At 40.9% G+C, this 19,867-nt stretch overlaps 2 protein-coding genes across 2 annotated transcripts; both read left to right on the top strand.

Annotated features, from left to right (window-relative positions):
* Nucleotides 1-7,939: 7,939 nt before the first annotated feature.
* On the top strand, nucleotides 7,940-11,436 carry LOC148917148 (putative disease resistance protein At1g50180). The gene is made up of 3 exons (XM_089051454.1): nucleotides 7,940-9,079; nucleotides 9,263-11,005; nucleotides 11,104-11,436. Exons 1-2 carry the CDS (start codon nucleotides 7,969-7,971, stop codon nucleotides 10,999-11,001), a joined length of 2,850 nt encoding a protein of 949 aa, XP_088907580.1. The 5' UTR covers nucleotides 7,940-7,968; the 3' UTR covers nucleotides 11,002-11,005; nucleotides 11,104-11,436.
* Nucleotides 11,437-16,140: 4,704 nt separating this feature from the next.
* On the top strand, nucleotides 16,141-19,658 carry LOC103343471 (putative disease resistance protein At1g50180). The gene is made up of 3 exons (XM_089052864.1): nucleotides 16,141-17,294; nucleotides 17,648-19,392; nucleotides 19,470-19,658. Exons 1-2 carry the CDS (start codon nucleotides 16,265-16,267, stop codon nucleotides 19,372-19,374), a joined length of 2,757 nt encoding a protein of 918 aa, XP_088908990.1. The 5' UTR covers nucleotides 16,141-16,264; the 3' UTR covers nucleotides 19,375-19,392; nucleotides 19,470-19,658.
* The last annotated feature ends 209 nt before the right edge of the window (nucleotides 19,659-19,867 follow it).

The following is a 19,867-nucleotide window of genomic DNA, read 5'->3' as shown; positions in this document are numbered from 1 at the left end:
GGAAACGCTCTTCAACAACTCTTGGACTTTGTCAAGGTACAAGATCATCCTGGGTGCTTCGCCATGTGTTCTCCGAGGCTTGACTTGTGATTAGTCAATCCAGTAAATGGCCACTTTTTGATTGATAGCTTTTCTGATGAGAGCCGAGCCGACGCTCGAGCTGGACACGCTGTGCACACCAACAAGTCTCACCAGAACTCGCTTGAGAGCAGGAGGTGAAGTAAGGTAAGTCTTTAGATTCGAAAGCTACTTCTGTGACTCTTCGTCCCATTTGTCTTTTGTCCTTTCTTCAAAGCTTTGAAGAATGGTCTGCACTTGTCGTGACTCTGAGAGGAATCTTAAGAGTCACGCTTCTCGCCTACGCTTGTATTTCCTTCATCGTGGAAGGCTACTTATCTCGAGAATGGCTTTGATTTAGCGCGGTGTGCCTCGATACTCACAGGTCACTAAGTACCCCAGAACGCGCAGACGATACATCAACGCATTTACTTGGATTCACCATGCGAGACATGAGTAGGTCAACGCTCAAAGGAGGTTTTTGAGATGGTCCCCCATTGGGGCTTTAACCAAGATATCGCCCACGCACACCTCCATGGTTCTGCTGATCGCTTCCTTGAAAATTTTATTCACGATCCTTTGGTATGTCTTGCTTCAAATTAAAAGACATGACCTTGTAGCAAGAGGGTCTCTTCTTCGATGATGAAAGAGGTCTTCGCTTGTCATCATCGTGACATCATAATTTGATTATAGCCGAGTAAGCATCCATGAAGCCGCTAAATAGGTTCCGGTGAATCCACGAGCCGGTCGGATTCAAGAATGGGAAGTTGTTTTTGAGGTTATTTACGAGGTCCGTGTAATCAACGATACTTCCATTTTCCTTTTCTTGTTCGCCACTGCAATGTGGCCACCATTCCGAGTAGGAGACCTCTTCAATGAAACCGCAGCTAGGAGCTTGTCGATCTCGCCTAATAATCGCGACCGCCGGGAGCAGTTATGCCTCTTCCGCACCACCGCTTACAGCGGTGGTTGACCCGAGCCGGTAAGGCATGATGTTTGGTCAATGCCGTGCATGTCGATGGTGACCACGCCAACATGTCTTTGTTGTTAAGTGGAGGTGATGGCCGCCTTCATCTTCCGCTTGGGCTTAGCGCGAGCCGATCCGCGCTTTCTTTCGCCGGGAGGATCGAGGGGTACTAACTCAACGCCTTCCTCGTGCCTAACTTCAAGGATTTTCCAGCGGATTCCTCATCTTGATCCTTGTTTGAATTCGCGAGCCGATCCGCGCCTTCTCCGGGCCGATTAGGGTCGAGGGGTACTAACTCAACGCTTCTCGTGCTTCAACCTTCAAGTGAGCCCGCGGACCCTCGCCTCGATCCTTCTTGTTTGATTCGCACGCCGATCTACGCCTCCTTGTTTGGCGGGCCGTGACTGGGGTACTAACTCAACGCCATCCTCAGTTTAACCCTTCGGAGTCTTCCGCGGATTTCACCTGATCCCGGTTCCTTAATCGCTATTGTGAGGCAGCAACTTCCTTCCTTTCGGGTTTGCTTGTCTCGCTAAGAGTGCTTTCTCGCCGCTAGGCGCCTTGCACATCGTGCGAATCGCAATGCCATTCTTCGAGCCTCGGTGCATTTCGCCATGGCTTGGTCCTCGTTGACCGCCTGATCCCGCCTCAGGATGGGATAGCGATCTTCGATGTAGAGCAGATGTGATGATGGCCTCGATCTTGCTAATCCACCGCCGCCCAAGATTCCGCTGTAGGGGAAACCTCGTCAATGACTATAAAGGTCGCAGGTACCATCGGGGTGAGTGGACATCCAAGTCGATCATTCCAATAGTGATTGATGTGACCCTATGAACCCTGGTGGAACGATCCGCAAGTTTGCTAATCTTTGCTCGAACCCCATCCGTTGATAATGTGATAGTTGCGTGGATGTTGTCGCGCCGCTTCATCTACATGAACTCGCCGATCCGTTTTGTTCAATTTGGATGCGTATGACTCAGGGCGCCATTATGTGGCAGTCAAGCCCGACCAAGTCATCCTTTCCGAAGCCGATGATAGATGTATCCAATGGCGTACTCGCTGTGACTGGGAGACATAAGTTGCCCGAGCGATCTTTCTCTTCGCCCTGGTGGTCAGCCCGACTCTGGAAGTCGGCCAGAATGGTGTTGATTCGAATGACCTTGGGAGGTTCCTTGGCAGTGATCACGATCCTCGATCGGTCGGATAGCCTTCTTGCAACGAACTCGCAATGGCCTTCTCCCCACCACCTCTCAAGGTGCTCTTTCCAAGCGCCAGCTTGTTGGTGTAATGACCGTGCTCCCGCGGAATGCGCAGATGCATCCGGTGTCTCTTTAGAGGGTCTCCCTTCATGGATGGTGGTCTCCTTATCCACGGCTTGTCCTTCACGAGCTAGGATGCAGTGGATTGGGATAGCGAACTCGGTGAAGGTTCCTGCTTACGAGCTTCCCTCTTGGAGTCGCGATCTGCGCTTATCTCGGGCTTTTTGCTCGAACTTGTTGCTCTTTTGGCTTGCCCGCCGTCGGGTGGTCAACTTGCTTGCTAGCTTTCTTTACGGCGATACGATCATGCGTCCCAAAGTCGCGAGCGCTCTACCGTCGCGAACACGCAAGGTTTGACTTGGAGTTATGGCTACCCCGACTCGATAGCTCGTGCTCGGTTGGCAAGCCCTTCTTGAAAGCCGAGGATGCAACTTGTCCTCGCATCCTATGATGTTAGCCTTCTCGACCTTTAAAGCGTCTCGGGTAGTCGTAGAGAACTCGTCAGCTTCTTGCGCGTTGAACAGGTGGTCCGCATGCTTTCTACGACCGTCTTGTAGGAGGTGTACTCCTTTGTGAAAATGATGGCGAACTCCAGGGGTGCCTATTGACGTGGGACGGTAGGGTGTGGAACCAATCACTCGCTTCCCGAGTCATCGCGAACACTTTGCACATCAGGCGTCGTGTCTCGCGCTTATGCAGGATCATGGCGCTCTTGAAGTGCCTCAAATGGCTCTCGGGGTCAAAGCCTCCCTTGAATGGAGTGATGGATGGCGTTATAAAACCGCTTTGCCGGCGGAGCTCGTTCCACCTCGTCGGTGGGCGAGCGATAATCTCGATCAATTTCCTTGCACGGGGCATCCTCCGTGCTTCCTTTGAGCCTCGGAGACCTCGAAGTTGGTCATTTACTAGCCAGCGACATCCTCTCTTTCGCCGAGGTTGGAGTCTCGTGCGCGTCTTCGATGCCTCGGCTTGGCGATCGGCTAACTTCTTCTCCCGGCTCCCAAGGGTCGATCCCCTTGGTTGCCACTGCCGTGGGGCGAGGTGAGAGAAGGTTGAGTTTATGAGGATCCTCCACACGGCTTGTCGCGCATGTTGGACCTCGGCGGCTGGTGAGCATTGATCATCATTCTCGCTTGCACGAAGGTCGTTCAGTCGGCGTCTTGGTGCCTCGAGCGCACCGCTAACTTCTTCTCCAGCTCCCAAGATCCGATCCTTGTTGCCTGCGGTGGGCAAGGGAGAGAAGGTTGAGTTGGGAGGATCCCTCAGCGGCTTGTCGTCGCATGTTGGACCTCGGCGGGCTGGTGGCGTTGATCGTCATCCTCTGCTTGCACAGGAAGGTCGTTGGTCGGCGTCTTGGTGCCTCGAGTGTGATTGCCTAACTTCTTCTCCAGCTCCCAAGGGTCGATCCCCTTGGTTTGCCCGTGAGGTGGGAGAGAAGCTTGAGTTTGGGAAGATCCCTCCGACAGCTTGTCACCAGCGACTGCTCACGAACTCGAGCTCCTTGTGGACCTAAGCGAGCACAGAACATTGGATTGTGGGCCTAGCCTCTCGAGCACATTGGTCACGGGTCCTAACCTCGAGCGGCTTAGTCACAGGCACCCGGCTGCCGCGGTATCTGCGTCTCGTCTGCACGCGATCTCGCTCTCTCCCTTGCCGGTTTGCCCTTGTCCCACTAGCTGGGACCTCTCAGCTGCTCGCCAACATGCTCGTGCCCTCTTCTCTCGTCACGGGGTCCAGATTGAGGCCTTGATTTAAGTTGATGCGAGTAGGTGGCCACCAGGTTGTTTTGATCATCGACCTTCCTGTGAGTTGATCAACCCTGCGAGTTAAGGTCCACTGTTGCCGACCGCCTGTCAAGTAGAGTGGTGTGCATCGGACCCCAGCCAACGCATGTGGGCTAGGGCTCCATTAAACAGCGTACCACAGTGCATATGTCAAGTGTGATCGCATAGGAGGAAGAGAATGGATCTGCTCCAAGGCGGGATGGCGTCGAGTAGCCGTAAATGTGCACCGTCGCGTGGCTGGTCCGGTAGTTAAGTGGTGTAGGCTCTTGTGCTCTAGCGGCGAGACGGTAGTGAGCAACTCCGATGTCGGCTAGCGCATGCAAGGCTGTGGAGGTCCCGGGTCATGTGGCGGCTGATCGCAATTCCGGCGGTTGAAAGCGGTGCAAGCACTAGAAGACGGTGCAAAGGCGCTGGCGCCATGATTCCGCTTGTTGCATTGAGGTTTCCACCACAAAACCATGAGATGGGCCCATCGTGGTGGCGTTACTCTTCGAACGTCTTGTATCAACCATGGTTGTTTGAAAAAATGTGTGAAAGATGGATTTGGAGCACGCTTTGAATATATCTCGTGCTCTCAACGCAAAGCACCAATTTGTGGGAGTAAATTTCGTCCCACTGGAATATTAGTCTAATGATTCCTTCGTCTTCTCCACTTCTCTTTCTCCCCCAAAGCAGATCGGGTAAAGGACACCGGAGGTGTTGGCCAAAGGCCCTCCGATGCCTAAGTTAGGTAGGGTATTTCAAGAAACCGGTGACCAGGAGCCGTGTGTGGTGGCCGGAGCCTTGTGTCGAGAGAGAAAGAAGTGGTGGCTGGGTTTGTGAGAAATAATTTCTGCAGAGTTTCGGTAGGAATTTAGACGTACATTGACCTTTGTGCGTAGCTAAGTATTTATAATGGTCTCGGAGATTAGGGTTTCAGAGGAATAATTCCGTAGTTGGTAAGGAATTATTCCTCCCTGATTTGGCATTGATTTGATTAATTAGGGATTTGATTTATTTGGGTAAATCAAATCCCTAATCGTGGTAAATATCGGATCAAACTCCAATTATTCCTCGACTTTCAAGAAGGGCTTGCCAGCAGGGCGAGCTATACGGGACCGTCGCGCTACGCACTTTGGGACACAATCAAGCGCGGAGCTGACTCGATGTTGCAAGCTGCAAGCAAGAAAGCTAAAGAGTCGTCTGCTCGAGCAAAGAGTCCTCAATCGCGCGAACTGCTGGTTTGGGGATTGGCGATAACTCTGTTGGGGGTGAGCCTGTTAAATGAGGAGTTACCTAATCAAATTAGGAATTGATCTGATACCTACCACGATTAGGGATTTGATTTACCCTAATAAATCAAATCCCTAATTAATCAAATCAATTCCAAATAGGGGAGGAATAATTCCTTTCCATATATGGAATTATTCCTCTGAAACCCTAATCTCCGAGACCATTATAAATACTTGGCTACGCACAAAGGTCAAGGTATGTCTAAATTCCTACTGAAACTCTGCAGAAATTATTTCTCACAAACCCTAGCCACCACTTCCTTTCTCTCTCGACACAAGGCTCCGGCCACCACACACGGCTCCGGCCACCCGGTTTTTCTTGAAATACCCTACCTAACTTAGGCATCGGAGGCTTTGGCCAACACCCCTGGGTGTGGTCCTTTACCTCGATCTGTTTGCAGGGAGAAAGAGAAGTGGAGAAGACGAAGGAATCATTAGACGAATATTCCAGTGGGACGAAATTTGCTCCCACACCATGCATATGTTATAATGCTTTCCATGCATCATACAAATCAAACGTCACACCGCGACTTATAGTTGGTTAATTCTAACAATGAGGATTAATCGGAAATAATTCGGTGGAATTAAGTAATGAATCAGTGGAATTTGGCAAAATTTTTGGAAATAACTCGGTATTTATACAAATCAAATACATATACATAATGGTTACGAAATATATAAATTATACAACTTGTGCATTCCTGTAGTTTGTGTGAGGCTTATTCATGAATTTGACTTCTTTGGCTCTTAGTAGTTCCAATTTCCAACTGTCAAATGGAAAATGTAAAAAATAAAAGAAGAAGACAGGCAGTGGAGGATTTTAAAATGATGCCACGAGCCCAAGACTAACAATGGCTTGTACTTGGTGGAAAGAATTTTCAAGGCAAAGTATTTTTCGCAGGGTGAGTTTATGAATCTTTACATGGCAACTCTTCTTTTTTTAATTTGGAAATCTATTATGTGGGGGAGACAAGTTATTGAGAAAGGCATGGTACAATGAATCGGCAATGGCATCGCGGTAAGGACATTACAAGATCGATGGATTTCAAAACCATCCACTTTTAAGCCATTATTCACCACTAAAGTGCAACCATATTCTACTGTTTCTGATCTTTTAACGGGTTTTGGGGTATGGGATGTGGTAAAACTTGAAAGTCTCTTTGGGGACGACGATTGGGCAGTGACACTCATAATTTATTTGGGTTCTTTTGTACACGGAGGATAGCAGCTCTTAATAAGGGTAAATTTGAGAAACAAAAGATACATTGTCTAATGTATTAATGACATTGGTTTAAATGTAGAGAAAGTGACACATGTCATGAGAAGAAGGGAGAATGTCCAGAAGAGAAGGTTAGAGAGAATGTTGCTAGAATTCCCCTATTTTTTGTAAATACCAAGAGGTGTCTTCACACCCAAAGGGTGAGATTAATCCTTGTTCGGAATTCGGCATGCCCCTGACCACAAAGTGCTTCCAACGTGTTTTGAACTCTTGCTATTAAAGTACTAGGTAGCTTGTCTGCTAGAGGTGGCAGTTTGCCAACCACTCTATTTAGTTAATAATAGTTGGACAACTCTATTTAGTTAATAATACTAGGACAACTCTATTTCACATAGAAACTTACTTTAAATTTGAGTTTTCAGTAAAAATTTAAAAGTGGGTATATGATTAGGATATAGTAGTTGTAATATCTGAAGAATTCAAAAAATAATAATAACAAGAAGAAACCCAAAATAAGTTTGCTTCCACGACTTCAATCTTGCTGGGCTACGGTATTGAACTTCAAATCCACACAGAAAATTTTGTATATATGTTATAATATGGGTGAACGATATAGTTTATTTTTTCTATTTTTAGAAAATAATATCAATAACTTTTTTTATAACATGTGTATAAGATTTATTACGTGACTGTACTACTGTAGTATTTCATAACCACTTCCTCATGCAATGGAGTTTTATAACATTTTCTCCTTTTATTATAAACCCATTTTGAATTTCTGAACAACCAAAAAAATATCGACAAAAGTTAAAGCACTCTAAACAAATCGACTGAAGTTATAGAACAAAACATGGATGACAAACCCATTTTCCCAAAATAAAATGGTAAAGAGAGAAATAATTTGTACAAATTGCATGAGGCTTCAATATTCATGAAAGTGAGATACTGCTATCACCTTTGTCTCAAAAAGTGATTTTATGAGATAACGCTATCGCCTTTTGTCTCTCAAAAAGTGATTGTATGAGATAATGCTATGGCCTTTTGTCTCAAAAAGTGATTGTATGAGATAAGTTCTACTTTCAACAGAAGTGCTCACCTGAGGACCAAATACGGAGAGACTCTGAGCGCCAAACACATCTCACCCATTAGATTAATCCAACGGTGTTTAATCTATAGTAGCTTTGAATTCTCCCAATGAAAGTCAGTCCAAGTCGCATTTTCAACGAAGCAAAGCAATTGTTTGCATTGCATGATTGGTTTGCTTCAACAGTTGATCAATATTCTAGGTCTATTTCAAATATTGATTTTTTTTTTTTTCTAAGCTTGTCATTGGATACTTTTCAAAGCTGTCATTGATTGTGGAAATATCACAATAATTATGGGCGGAGACTTGGTTGACCGCTCTTCCTGTATGAACGGAACTGAGACTTCTCCATTGGTAAGATTATTTTATCAATCTAAAAAACCAGAAGAAAAAAGAAAAGCTGCTAATATGGCCGAAGCTGTTGTTTCAATAGTGCTCGAAGGGCTCAGCAACCCTATCATTCAGGAATTGAAATCCTTGAAATCCGTGGGTGGTAAGGTTCAGAGTGCACAAATCCAGCTACAATTCATGCAAGGCTACTTGAAAGATGCAGACGCAAGCCAGGGACGCGATAAAACAATACGCAATTGGGTGGCAAGTGTCAGAGATGCTGCTTATGATCTTGAGGATGTCATTGAAACTTATGTCTTAAAAGTGGCTATCAAGAGGAAACCAAATGTTTTGACATGGTTTACTGGCATCTTCATAAAAGGAGTTAATCTTCATCAGATTGGCTCAGACATAAAGAAAATTACAACCGAAATTTCAGAGTTGAGTTCGAATATGCTAAGTTTTAACCTACACCAAACAAGGGAGAATGGAGGTGACATCTTTTTTCAGAGGCAACAGGAACGGAGGATAGCTTATCCTCATATTGTCGACCCTCATGTGGTTGGGTTAGCCCGTGGAACAGAGATATTGGTTACGCATTTGATCAAAGAAAAAGGCCCCCGAGTTGTTTCTATTTGGGGGATGGGTGGGTTGGGTAAAACCACTCTTGCAAAACAAGTTTATCATCATGGTGAAGTTAAGCGTCATTTTGATTGTTTTGCTTGGGTGTGTATCTCTCAACAATGCCAGGGACGGGAGGTTTTGAAAGAAATTCTGACAAAACTCATTTCTCCTACCAATGAGCAAAGACAAAAAATTGCAGATCTGGGGAAGGATCAAATAGCAGAGTGGCTTTGGAATACTCAAAGAGAAAGGAAATGTTTGGTGGTGTTGGATGACATTTGGACCAGTGATGCATGGAGGTTGTTGGAAACTGGATTTCCAATGAATGAGGAAACAGAGAGCCGCATTTTACTCACTACTCGCAACCAAGAAGTCGCTTCCTATGCGGACAAAAAAGGTTTCCTCTTTGCACCAAAGTCGTTGAATGATGATGAAAGCTGGGAACTGTTTGAGAAGATAGCAATGTCTGGAACGGAAGATACAAGTATGTTCTCACACAAACCTTTTATATGTACTTTTCATGTTTATCAATTCCGCGTCAACTAACTTTTTCTTTGTCGCTCTAAGAAAATTCTTCTATAGAATATTCAAAACAAATGGGATAAATTTGTTTCGTGTACTTTTCATCAATTGAATATATGTATCTAATCTTAATATTGTTTTTCAGATCCTAAAACTTATGAAGAAAAGAAAGAGTTAGGTAGGAAGATGCTTCAACATTGTAAAGGTTTGCCACTCGCCATCACAGTTCTTGCAGGACTTCTAGCTAGAAAAGAAACAGGTGATGAGTGGAATACGGTGCGTGAGAATATTGATGCATATATAAGGAGAGGCACAGACCTTGGGACCGATTACAAAGGTGAAGGATTTGAAGGTGTATTATGGTTATTGGAATTGAGTTACGATAACTTACCATATTACTTAAAACTATGCTTTCTATACTTAGCCCATTTTCCTGAAGATTATGAAATACAAGTGAGTACATTGACTAAACTATGGGTGGCAGAAGGTTTTATATCATCGGCATCAGGTGAAGTAATGGAAGATGTATCATATAGGTGCTTAAATGAGTTGGTGGGCAGGTGTATGGTTCAAGTTGGAAAACGTGGTTCAAGTAAGAAAATCAAGACTTGTCATCTCCATGATCTTATGCAAGACTTATGCATGTTAAAGGCAAAAGAGGGGAACTTTCTCCATATCATCAATTATTTTGTAGCTTCGAAGACCAAGGAAACTCCAAACGGTAGAGTTCGAAGACTTGCCATCAAAACGATTAAGGCATATTGTCCGGGGAGAGATGAAAATTATGGCCATGTTAGGTCTTTGTTATATTTTGTCTCAACAAACTGCCACTGGAACTCAAAGGTATTACGGTCACTATTAAGGGACTTCACATTGCTTAGAGTTTTGAAGTTTGAAGGTATGTGTGTTATAAAGCACGAGTTACCGGGTGAAATTGGGAATCTAGTGCACTTAAGGTTTTTAAGTGTAAAGGATAGTGATATTCGAGCGGTGCCATCATCTATAGCAAATTTGGTATGTTTGCAGACTCTGGATTTACGTAGCAGTAGCCATTATACGTATCTTCAAATTCCAAATCTAAACGTGTTTTCCAAGATGGAAAAATTGAGACATATATATTTACCCTCAAGACACAGTGCAAGAGAGAAACGTTTGTTATTTGCTACTGAGGCAGTGAATTTGCAGACGGTAGTCAATATTGGTATTCAGGCATCTGATCTAGATGATTTTGTTAAACTAACCAACCTTAGAAAATTGGGAGTTATCATATTTGACGTTGGGGAAAAAAAGGAGAAAGGGACAAACATCATATTTGAGCATATCCACTCTCTATCAGTGGACTCTTGTTTCAAGGGTTTACCAATACCATGGAACATAGTATTAAGCTGTCCTAATATATACAAGCTGCGACTACACGGATATATCACAGAGTTATCAGAAGACCTCATGTGCCTTAGGAACCTCACAAAGCTTACATTGAGGGAATTTGGTAATCTCAAGGACGACCACATAAAAGTATTAGAGAAGCTGCCAAGCTTGAGAATGCTTTTTGCTAGTCATGGGAGTTTTTCGGAATCTCTTGTTTGCTCAGAGGGAGGCTTTCCATTTCTCGAATTTCTTTCTCTTATGCACTTGAATGAGTTAAAAGAATGGAAGGTGGAGAAAGGAGCCATGCCTAATCTCTGCAAATTGCACATTGAGGATTGCTTAAAATTGGAGGCAGTTCCAGATGGGCTTCAATATATTACTACCCTCAAGGAGCTAACCATCAATTGGATGCTTCCTGAATTCTGTAGCCAGCTTGGGGAAGGAGGAGAGGATTTTTACAAAATCCAACATGTGCAGTCTGTTATTATAACAAATATTTGGCAAGGTTGGGTATAAAATGGTATGCTAAATTTTGTTTTTCTTTCTGTTTTTCTCTTTTCTTATTTATTATTTGAAGGGAAAAAGAAGTAATTGTTTCTCTCCTCTTTCCATTTGAAGGGAAAACTTGAAGGGAAAAAGAGTTGGGGGGCGGAGCAACAGCAAAAAGAGTAGGGTGAAAAGTTTGTTTCTTTTTAATGAGTAATAGTTGAAAAGTGTGTTTCATTAAAGCAGTAGTATTTCTATTTTATTTTAGTATATGGCCTGTGATTGCTTGCACTTGTTTATCTATATATAAAGAGTTTATTTTTGTATCTCATTTTCCACATTTACTTGCAACTTCGAGCGTATATGCATATTTGTTATAACAAGAGCCTCTTATTATACGCATTTAGAGAAATTTCAACAATTTAATTAATCTAATGAATTGAATTATTCCATGTCATCATAAAACTCTCCTATTGTACCTTATCACTTACCGGTTACTCATCTTTAAATGGTTCAATTTTATTTTTATTGTAGTTTCCCGGACTCCTATTGCAAAGCAAACCCAAGCCCCTGAACGTCGACCATTCGAATATCTTTTGGCCAATTCTTTGGCTCTTTTCATTTTTTCATTTTATTCCTGGTTTTTTGTTTTTTGTTTTTTTTTTTTTGGTTTTGAATTTATAATGTTTCATGTGATTCTCTTTTGTTTGTATCTGGGACTCACTTCTCTTCTTTTTAAATAAAATTTTATTATATTTCAAGTTGAATGTGCAGAGACTAACTAGAAAATATATAATATAAATTATACAAATTTATAAATAAACCCAATCCTAGACATGTATTTATAAAAAAATCCAAGCACTATTTAAACATAGAAACACACCCAAAATCAACTCAAAAGTCAACTTTTTGGGTGTGTTTATAAATGGGTTTTGAGTGTGTGTAATAATGGGTTTTGGGTGTGTTTATATGTTTAAATAGTGCTTGGTTTTTTTTTATAATTTCAACCCCCATTTTGGGTGTTTTAGTGAAACTCCCTATAAATTATAAGGGGGTTGAAGATATTAGAAGAAATGGCCGCATGAGCACTACGTGTCTGCAAGTCCAAGGGTATTGGGCACAAATAGTGAGTTTTTACAATAATATATAATTGATGACGTGGACTAACTAAACTTTATTAAATTAACCAAATGATTAAAATTACTCTAAATACGTATAAATGCATAAATATCAAATGTAGAGAATCAAAATCCTTATTTATTATACACTTACGATTATGCATATACAAAGGTGATCAACGATTCGAACAAACCAACGAAGGGTCGTCGATACCACTTAAGCCTTTCAAGTTTTGTTTTTAATTAATTCTAGACATGAAACATTAATAAAACTTCATATAAAAAATAAGAACAATTTACATTAATCTTTTCTTTTTTGTTTTAGGTTTTTGCATTCATTCTCCCTTACTTCACCTCTCTCTCATATTTCTCAAAATAAAAGTTGAATAAAATCATTCCATCTTTTAACAAGAAAATGAAAACTGAAAACAAAGAAACAAAAGTATTACCACTTGAGCCCAATGTCTACACAAAAGAAATATACATATATTAGGTTTGGGACAACTAAAGATGTAGAACGCAAGGAATCTTAAACAAGGGCAAAAAACATAATTAACAAGTGAAAGCAGTCTTTCCCGTGCCAGAAACAAATTAAGCCGATCAAATTTTCCTTGGTTACATACTAGCAAGGCATGTGCCGGTAGCATATAACAATCTTCAATTTAGTTTCAAGATGCATAACACAGCAAAACAAATAAATTGATGCATGTTGCCTCATCGACCCAATGAAACAGGTTTAATCCAAATGCTTGAATCCAAGAACTCTTTAATACGCGAAACAAAAGATTAGGTTTGGCCTACTTGCAATCATGGTTAAAGGTCATCATCAGAAATGGCACTTTATTTGAATTTCCATTTGGTTAATCCAGCCAAACTTAGAACAAAAAAGGAAAAAGCTAAAAGTCAATTTAACCAAGAGAAGAAAAAAAAAACAGAAATATTATTTTACTTATTGGTAGAACATTATCAAGGTCAAGCATGAACAAGTTGCCCATTTTATTTTCTGATGAAAATGTGAGCAATTAAACTTTGTGTAAAATAATTCTGAGAACTTGCTAATATATGTCATATTATGTGAAACGACCTGACCCAATTTCCACTTTGGAATGCGGGTCGAAACCTGTTTAAAACTAACACTTGGTAACCGTGGGTCGTAAAAGACCAAAATGCCCAAAAACAAGAACACAAACTCTAGGGCCTAACTCGTGGCTGCGCCGACAATCGTAGGTTGCCTACGCTTATTCGAGGATCAAGCCACACGTAGTTCTTTCCTCTGTTCTTGACCGCAATCGGTTCGTTATTTTGTAACTGGTTTAATTATATGTAAAACATACTCTAGGGCTGACATTTCTGGAGTATCCGGGACTCCGTTTTACGATCCGTCAAATACTATACGATCCTGGAAATACCTTGATCAACATACTTGAAATTGACTACGATCCAACGGTTCAAACGTATAGAACCCGAAAATCGCATACTAGGCGAGATCTGTTCGGGGTTCAAACGTTATCCGAATTAAGATCCGCGAAATCCTACGTGCTCGTGAGGACTAGGAGATTATTCTAGGACTGACTGTGGTCTCCACCCTACTGCTCACGCGTCCCCCACGTGTCGGCAGCGCGTGGTGCCTAAAGCGATAACGCTTCGCAGGAAAATCTCAACATCTCGGCTCAAGACTCCTATTCTAGGTAAAACACCCTATTTGGAACCACTTTTGTTTGGACCTACCCCAAAAAGTGGCCGAAAATGGCCGGAATAGTATTCCGAAAATCTGTCAAAACCTAGGTTTCGAAATCGTTCTCCTACACGTGAAATCAACCAATTCCTATCCAATAGGCAGCTAGAGCTTGAGAAATAGGTGAGAAACCATACCTCACTTATCGAAATGGTGGCGGATGACGGAGAACAAGCGCCTGAAATTTTCTCCCGAATCGATCGGGTTTCGCAAAATCTGGCGATTCGACTACCGGGCTTGGGAAGGGAAGAAGAAAGCTTCGGTTCTTTTTCGACCCCAAGGCCGAGGTGAGGTGTGGCGGCGATGGCTTGGAGAAGCCACCGCTGGAGAAAAGTATCCGGGGCTCGGGCCGAGAGAGAGAGAGAGAGAGAGAGAGAGAGAAACTGAGGGTTTTAAAATCTAACTTTCCAAAATTACCTTTTTGCCCTTGAGAGTATTTTGACCGTATTCTCTTCGTCATTACTCCGATTCAAGCCCAATACGTGTCTACGGACTCGTCTCGCTGCGCCTTACGCAACGGTATAACTGGAATTCCTAAATTCCTTCCCAGTCAAAAAGTCAACTTTTCCTCAATAAAATATTCTAAGGGCATTTTAGTCTTTTCTTCCAATAAATTAAAAATTAAATATTAATTTTAGGTTTGGGTTGTTACATTATGCATCACTTTTCAATATGTCACATGATATAATTATGTCATATTATGCAAAATTTTCAACCATTTTTGTTTCTACTGATTAAACCGACGTCGGATTTGGTAATTTGTTTATTTATATTTTATTACGAAAATGGAGCAAGGCAGCTGCAAGAACACCATTTTAATGCCTAATGATGGTATGTAAATTATAGCCAGGCCGGTTGCTATCACCTCGTCCACAGGCACAGCACAGCCACAGAAGCGCTAGATTTGAGTTTTCACCAATAACTATATAATCAAATAGATATTCTCAACAAAAACCATTTAAAACCAAAAAACAAAACAAAGAAAAAGAGCAGAAAACCAAATAATATAGGAAAGTAATGTCTTTCAAATATATATAATTAGAAGGTTAACAATAATAATTAATACATATATGGATATTGGATTAATGCAAATATAGCTGGGTAGGCTTTTATAAATGGAGAGAAGAAATGAAGAGAAATAAATAAATAAATATAGCTGGGTAGGCTTTTATAAATGAAAAAAATCATTACATGCTTTGATTATTACTTTAATCAAATCTTAATTATATATATATTTTTGATAAAAAAAAGTTGTCGAGACGACACACGATCTCCATTTGGTTAGAACACGCTCCAGTGTACGCGTAGCGCCCATCTAAATTTTTTTCCCTTTCTCAATCATGCGTAATTCACATGAGGTTTAATAAGAAATAGTTGAGCAGGTCTTCAGGTCATTGAATCTCAGCCCTTTTAGACTGAAAGAAAAAGCATATTCTATCGCGCTTTAGTCATAAGCATTTTTTGTTATTTCCTCCAAGTTACCTCCCTCCTGATATGGCGTTTCACTTTGGTGAAAATAGTAATTTTATTGCATTATTATTATTAAGGCTTTATAGTATCCATCACGTGAAGTGATAATTACACCAAGCTTTCTTTTAAAATAAAAAACTATCGTTATATGGGCTGCTTTCGGCTGAAAGAGATAAAGAATAACTCTTTTTCTGTAACCTTTACTGATTTATAATAAAATATCATTTATATTACTATTTCTATTTCTATTGCATGCTGTCAAAATTTCCTACCCTGTATTTTTATATTTCTATTGCATGCTGATCTTTACTAAAATCACTCAATTTTCGCTTTCAATGGAAGCAGAACAAAAGGAAGCATCCCATGCAAATAAAATAGAACACCATATGAATGCCAGACTTCATAACAGATAAATGTTTTTAAAAAAACAAATAGACCGAGTCTTTTCTTTAATCCAACGGTGTTTAATATAGATTCAGTCCAAGCAAAGCAATTGTTTGCATTGCAGGCAAAGAAATATTGATTTTGGATGCACTGCTTGGGTTGAAGATCAATCTGCATTAGTCTCTTTTTGGAGTCAATGATAGGAAAGAGATTAGAGAGACTGGAGTTGGATATTGCGGGTTACAGAAGCGGGTTGGAAAGTCTTTATGGGTCTCACTTTTAGTTACTAAGACTACAATCCGTTGGATTAATCCAACGGGTGATATGTGTTTGCCGCTCACAGTCCCTCAAAATTTGGTCCTCAGGTGAGCATTTCTGCTACTTTTCAAAGCTGGCATTGGATACTTTTCAAAGCTGGCATGATTGGGGAAATATCACAATAATTATGGGACAGGGTAGGAACGGAACTGGGACTTTGTTGACTTCTGCCCTTCTGCTACTTCCTATATGAACGGAACTGAGACCTCCATTGGTAAGATTATTTTTTCAATCTAAAAAAACAGAAGAAAAAAGAAAAGCTGCTAATATGGCCGAAGGTGTTGTTTCAATAGTGCTCGAAGGGCTCAGCAACCCTATCTTTCAGGAATTGAAATCCTTGAAATCCGTGGGTGGAAAGGTTCAGAGTGCACAAACCCAGCTACAATTCATGCAAGGCTACTTGAAAGATGCAGACGCAAGCCAGGGACGCAATGAAGCAATACGCATTTGGGTGGCAAGTGTCAGAGATTCTGCTTATGATCTTGAGGATGTCATTGAAACTTATGTCTTAAAAGTGGCTTTTAAGAGGAAACCAAATATTTTGACATGGTTTACTGGCATCTTCATAAAAGGAGTTAATCTTCATCGGATTGGCTCAGACATAAAGAAAATTACAACCGAAATTTCACAGCTGAGTTCAATTATACCAAGTTTTAACCTACACCAAACAAGGGAGAGTGGAGGTGACACTTTTTTTCAGAGGCAACAGGAACGGAGGATTGCTTATCCTCATATTGTCGACCCTCATGTGGTTGGGTTAGCCCGGGGAACAGAGATATTGGCTACGCATTTGATCAAAGAAAAAGGACCCAGAGTTGTTTCTATTTGGGGGATGGGCGGATTGGGTAAAACCACTCTTGCAAAACAAGTTTATCATCATGGTGATGTTAAGCGTCATTTCAATTGTTTTGCGTGGGTGTGTATCTCTCAACAATGCCAAGCACGGGAAGTTTTGGAAGAAATTCTGACTAAACTCATTTCTCCTACCAATGAGCAAAGACAAGAAATTGCAAAACTGAAGATTGATCAAATAGCAGAGAGGCTTTGGAATATGCAAAGAGAAAGGAAATGTTTGGTGGTGCTTGATGACATTTGGACCAGTGATGCGTGGATCTCTTTGCAAGCTGGATTTCCAATAAATGAGGAAACTGAGAGTCGAATTTTACTCACTACTCGCAACAAAGAAGTCATTTCGTATGCAGACAAAAAGGGTTTCCTCTTCGAACCACAGTCGTTGAATGACGATGAAAGCTGGGAATTGTTTGAGAAGAGAGCAATGTATGGAATGGAAAATACAAGTATGTTCTCATACAAATCTTTTATCTCTACTTTCCTTGTTTATCAATTCAGCGTGTCAACGAACTTTTTCTTTGCCACTCTTAAGAAAATTCTATAAGAAACTCTTCAGTTCATGTTTATACTTTTTATTGGTAGAGATCTTTATATTCCTAGAAACTAATTTAGTCTAATTGTATTAAACTTTATTTTAATTATCAGACAACGGATTTGAGGAATACAAAAATCTCTTATGAGTTCTAGATTGAAAATCATTGTAATAAATGAATGATAGAATGGCACAATTTGTTTTGTAGATTTTTCATGCAATTGAACACATATAGTTAATTAATTTGGTCTTAATATTATTTTTCAGACCCTGAAATTTATGAACAGAAGAAAGAGCTAGGAATGGAGATGCTTCAACATTGTAAAGGTTTGCCACTAGCCATCACAGTGCTTGCAGGACTTCTAAATAGAAAAGACACAGTTGATGAATGGACTACGGTGCATAAGAATATTGATGCATATATAAGGAGAGGCACAGACCTTGGGTCCAATTCCATAGGTGAAGGATATGAAGGGGTATCATGGTGGTTGGAATTGAGTTACGACTCTTTATCATATCATTTAAAACTATGCTTTCTGCACTTAGCCCATTTTCCAGAAGATTATGAAATACCGGTGAGTACATTGACTAAACTATGGATGGCAGAAGGTTTTATATCATTCGCACCAGCGAAAGAAATGGAAGATGTATCATATAGGTGCTTAAGTGAGTTGGTGGGCAGGTGTATGGTTCAAGTTGGAAAACATGGTTCTAGTAAAAAAATCAAGACTTGTCGTCTCCACGATCTTATGCAAGACTTATGCATGTTAAAGGCAAAAGAGGGAAACTTTCTCCATATTATCAATTATTATGCAGCTGCAGAGATCAAGCCCACACCAACCGATAGAGTTCAAAGACTTGCCATTTATTTGGACGACACGGTTGATACATATAGTCCGGGAAAAGATGAAAATTATGGACATGTTAGGTCTTTGTTATACTTTGGCCACCACTACTTCATGGACTCAAAGGTATTACGGTCACTATTCAAGAACTTCACATTACTTAGAGTTTTGAAGTTTGAAATTATGTATGGTAGAGAGTTCAAGTTACCAGATGAAGTTGGGAATCTAGTGCACATAAGGTTTTTAATTTTGAAGGATAGTTTGATTAAAGCGGTGCCATCATCTATAGCAAATTTGGTATGTTTGCACACTCTGGATTTACGTAGCAGGAATAGGTGTATTAAAATTCCAAATCGAAATGTGTTTTCCAAGATGGAAAAATTGAGACATATATATTTACCCTCAGGTCACAATGCAAGAGATAAACGTCTGTTATTTGCTACAGAGGCAATGAATTTGCACACGGTAGTCAATTTTGGTATTCAAGCATTTGATCTAGATGATTTTGTTAAACTAACCAACCTCAGAAAATTGGGAGTTATCATATTTGATGGAGGGGAAAAAAAGGAGAAAGGGACAAACATCGTGTTTAAGCATCTCCAGTCTCTATTGGTGGACTCTCATTTGGAGGATCTAGCAATACCATGGAACATAGTATTAAGTTGTCCTAATATATACAAGTTGGGACTACGCGGAAAAATCACAGAATTACCAAAAGACCTCATGTGCCTTAGGAACCTCACAAAGCTTACACTGAGGGAATTTGGTAATCTCAAGGACGACCACATAAAAGTATTAGAGAAGCTGCCAAGCTTGAGAATGCTTTTTGCTTTGAGTGGGAATTTTCCAGCACATCTTATTTGCTCAAAGGGAGGCTTTCCATTTCTTGAATTTCTTTCTCTTTATTGGTTGAATTTCAAAGAATGGAAGGTGGAGAAAGGAGCCATGCCTAGTCTCTGCAAATTGCACATTGCGCTTTGCTTTGGATTGGAGGCACTTCCAGATGGGCTCCAATATATTACTACCCTCAAGGAATTAACCATCAAAGAGGTGCCTTCTGAATTTTGTCGCCGGCTTGGGGAAGGAGGAGAGGATTTTTACAAAATCCAACATGTGCAATCTGTTATTATAACAAATTTTGGGGCATAAGAAGATTCGGGATAAATGGTATGCTAAATTTTGTTTTTCTCTTTTCTTATTTATTATTTGAAGGGAAGAAGTAATTGTTTGTCTCCTGTTTCCAGTTGAAGGGAAAAAGAGTTGGGGGCGGAGCAACAGAGAAAAGAGTTGGGTGGAAAGTCGGTTTATTTTTAATGAGTAGCATGTGAAAAGTGTGTTTCATTAAAGTAGTAGTATTTCTATTTTATTTTAGTATATGGTCTGTGATTGCCTCTTATTGCGTGTAATAAATTTAAACCAATTTTGAATTGGAACTACATTATGCAGCTATGTATAGGTTTATTATACCAATTTTTAATGAGTAGCAGTAGTTGCACACAAGACACAAAGACAATCTGCTTTGGCACAGGATGACAGACTAATAGGCCTATTAGTATATGGTCACCATGAGCCTGTGACCAATAGGCCTATTATCCCTGATTACTCCAGGATGTGGGACCCAGATAATAACGGGACTATTTTC

Source organism: Prunus mume, linkage group LG5, assembly GCF_029339155.1.
Source record: "Prunus mume cultivar Tortuosa linkage group LG5, ASM2933915v1, whole genome shotgun sequence".
Lineage (NCBI taxonomy): Eukaryota > Viridiplantae > Streptophyta > Magnoliopsida > Rosales > Rosaceae > Prunus > Prunus mume.
Note: the sequence above shows the minus strand (reverse complement) of the source record. Positions and strands in the feature narration are given on the sequence as shown.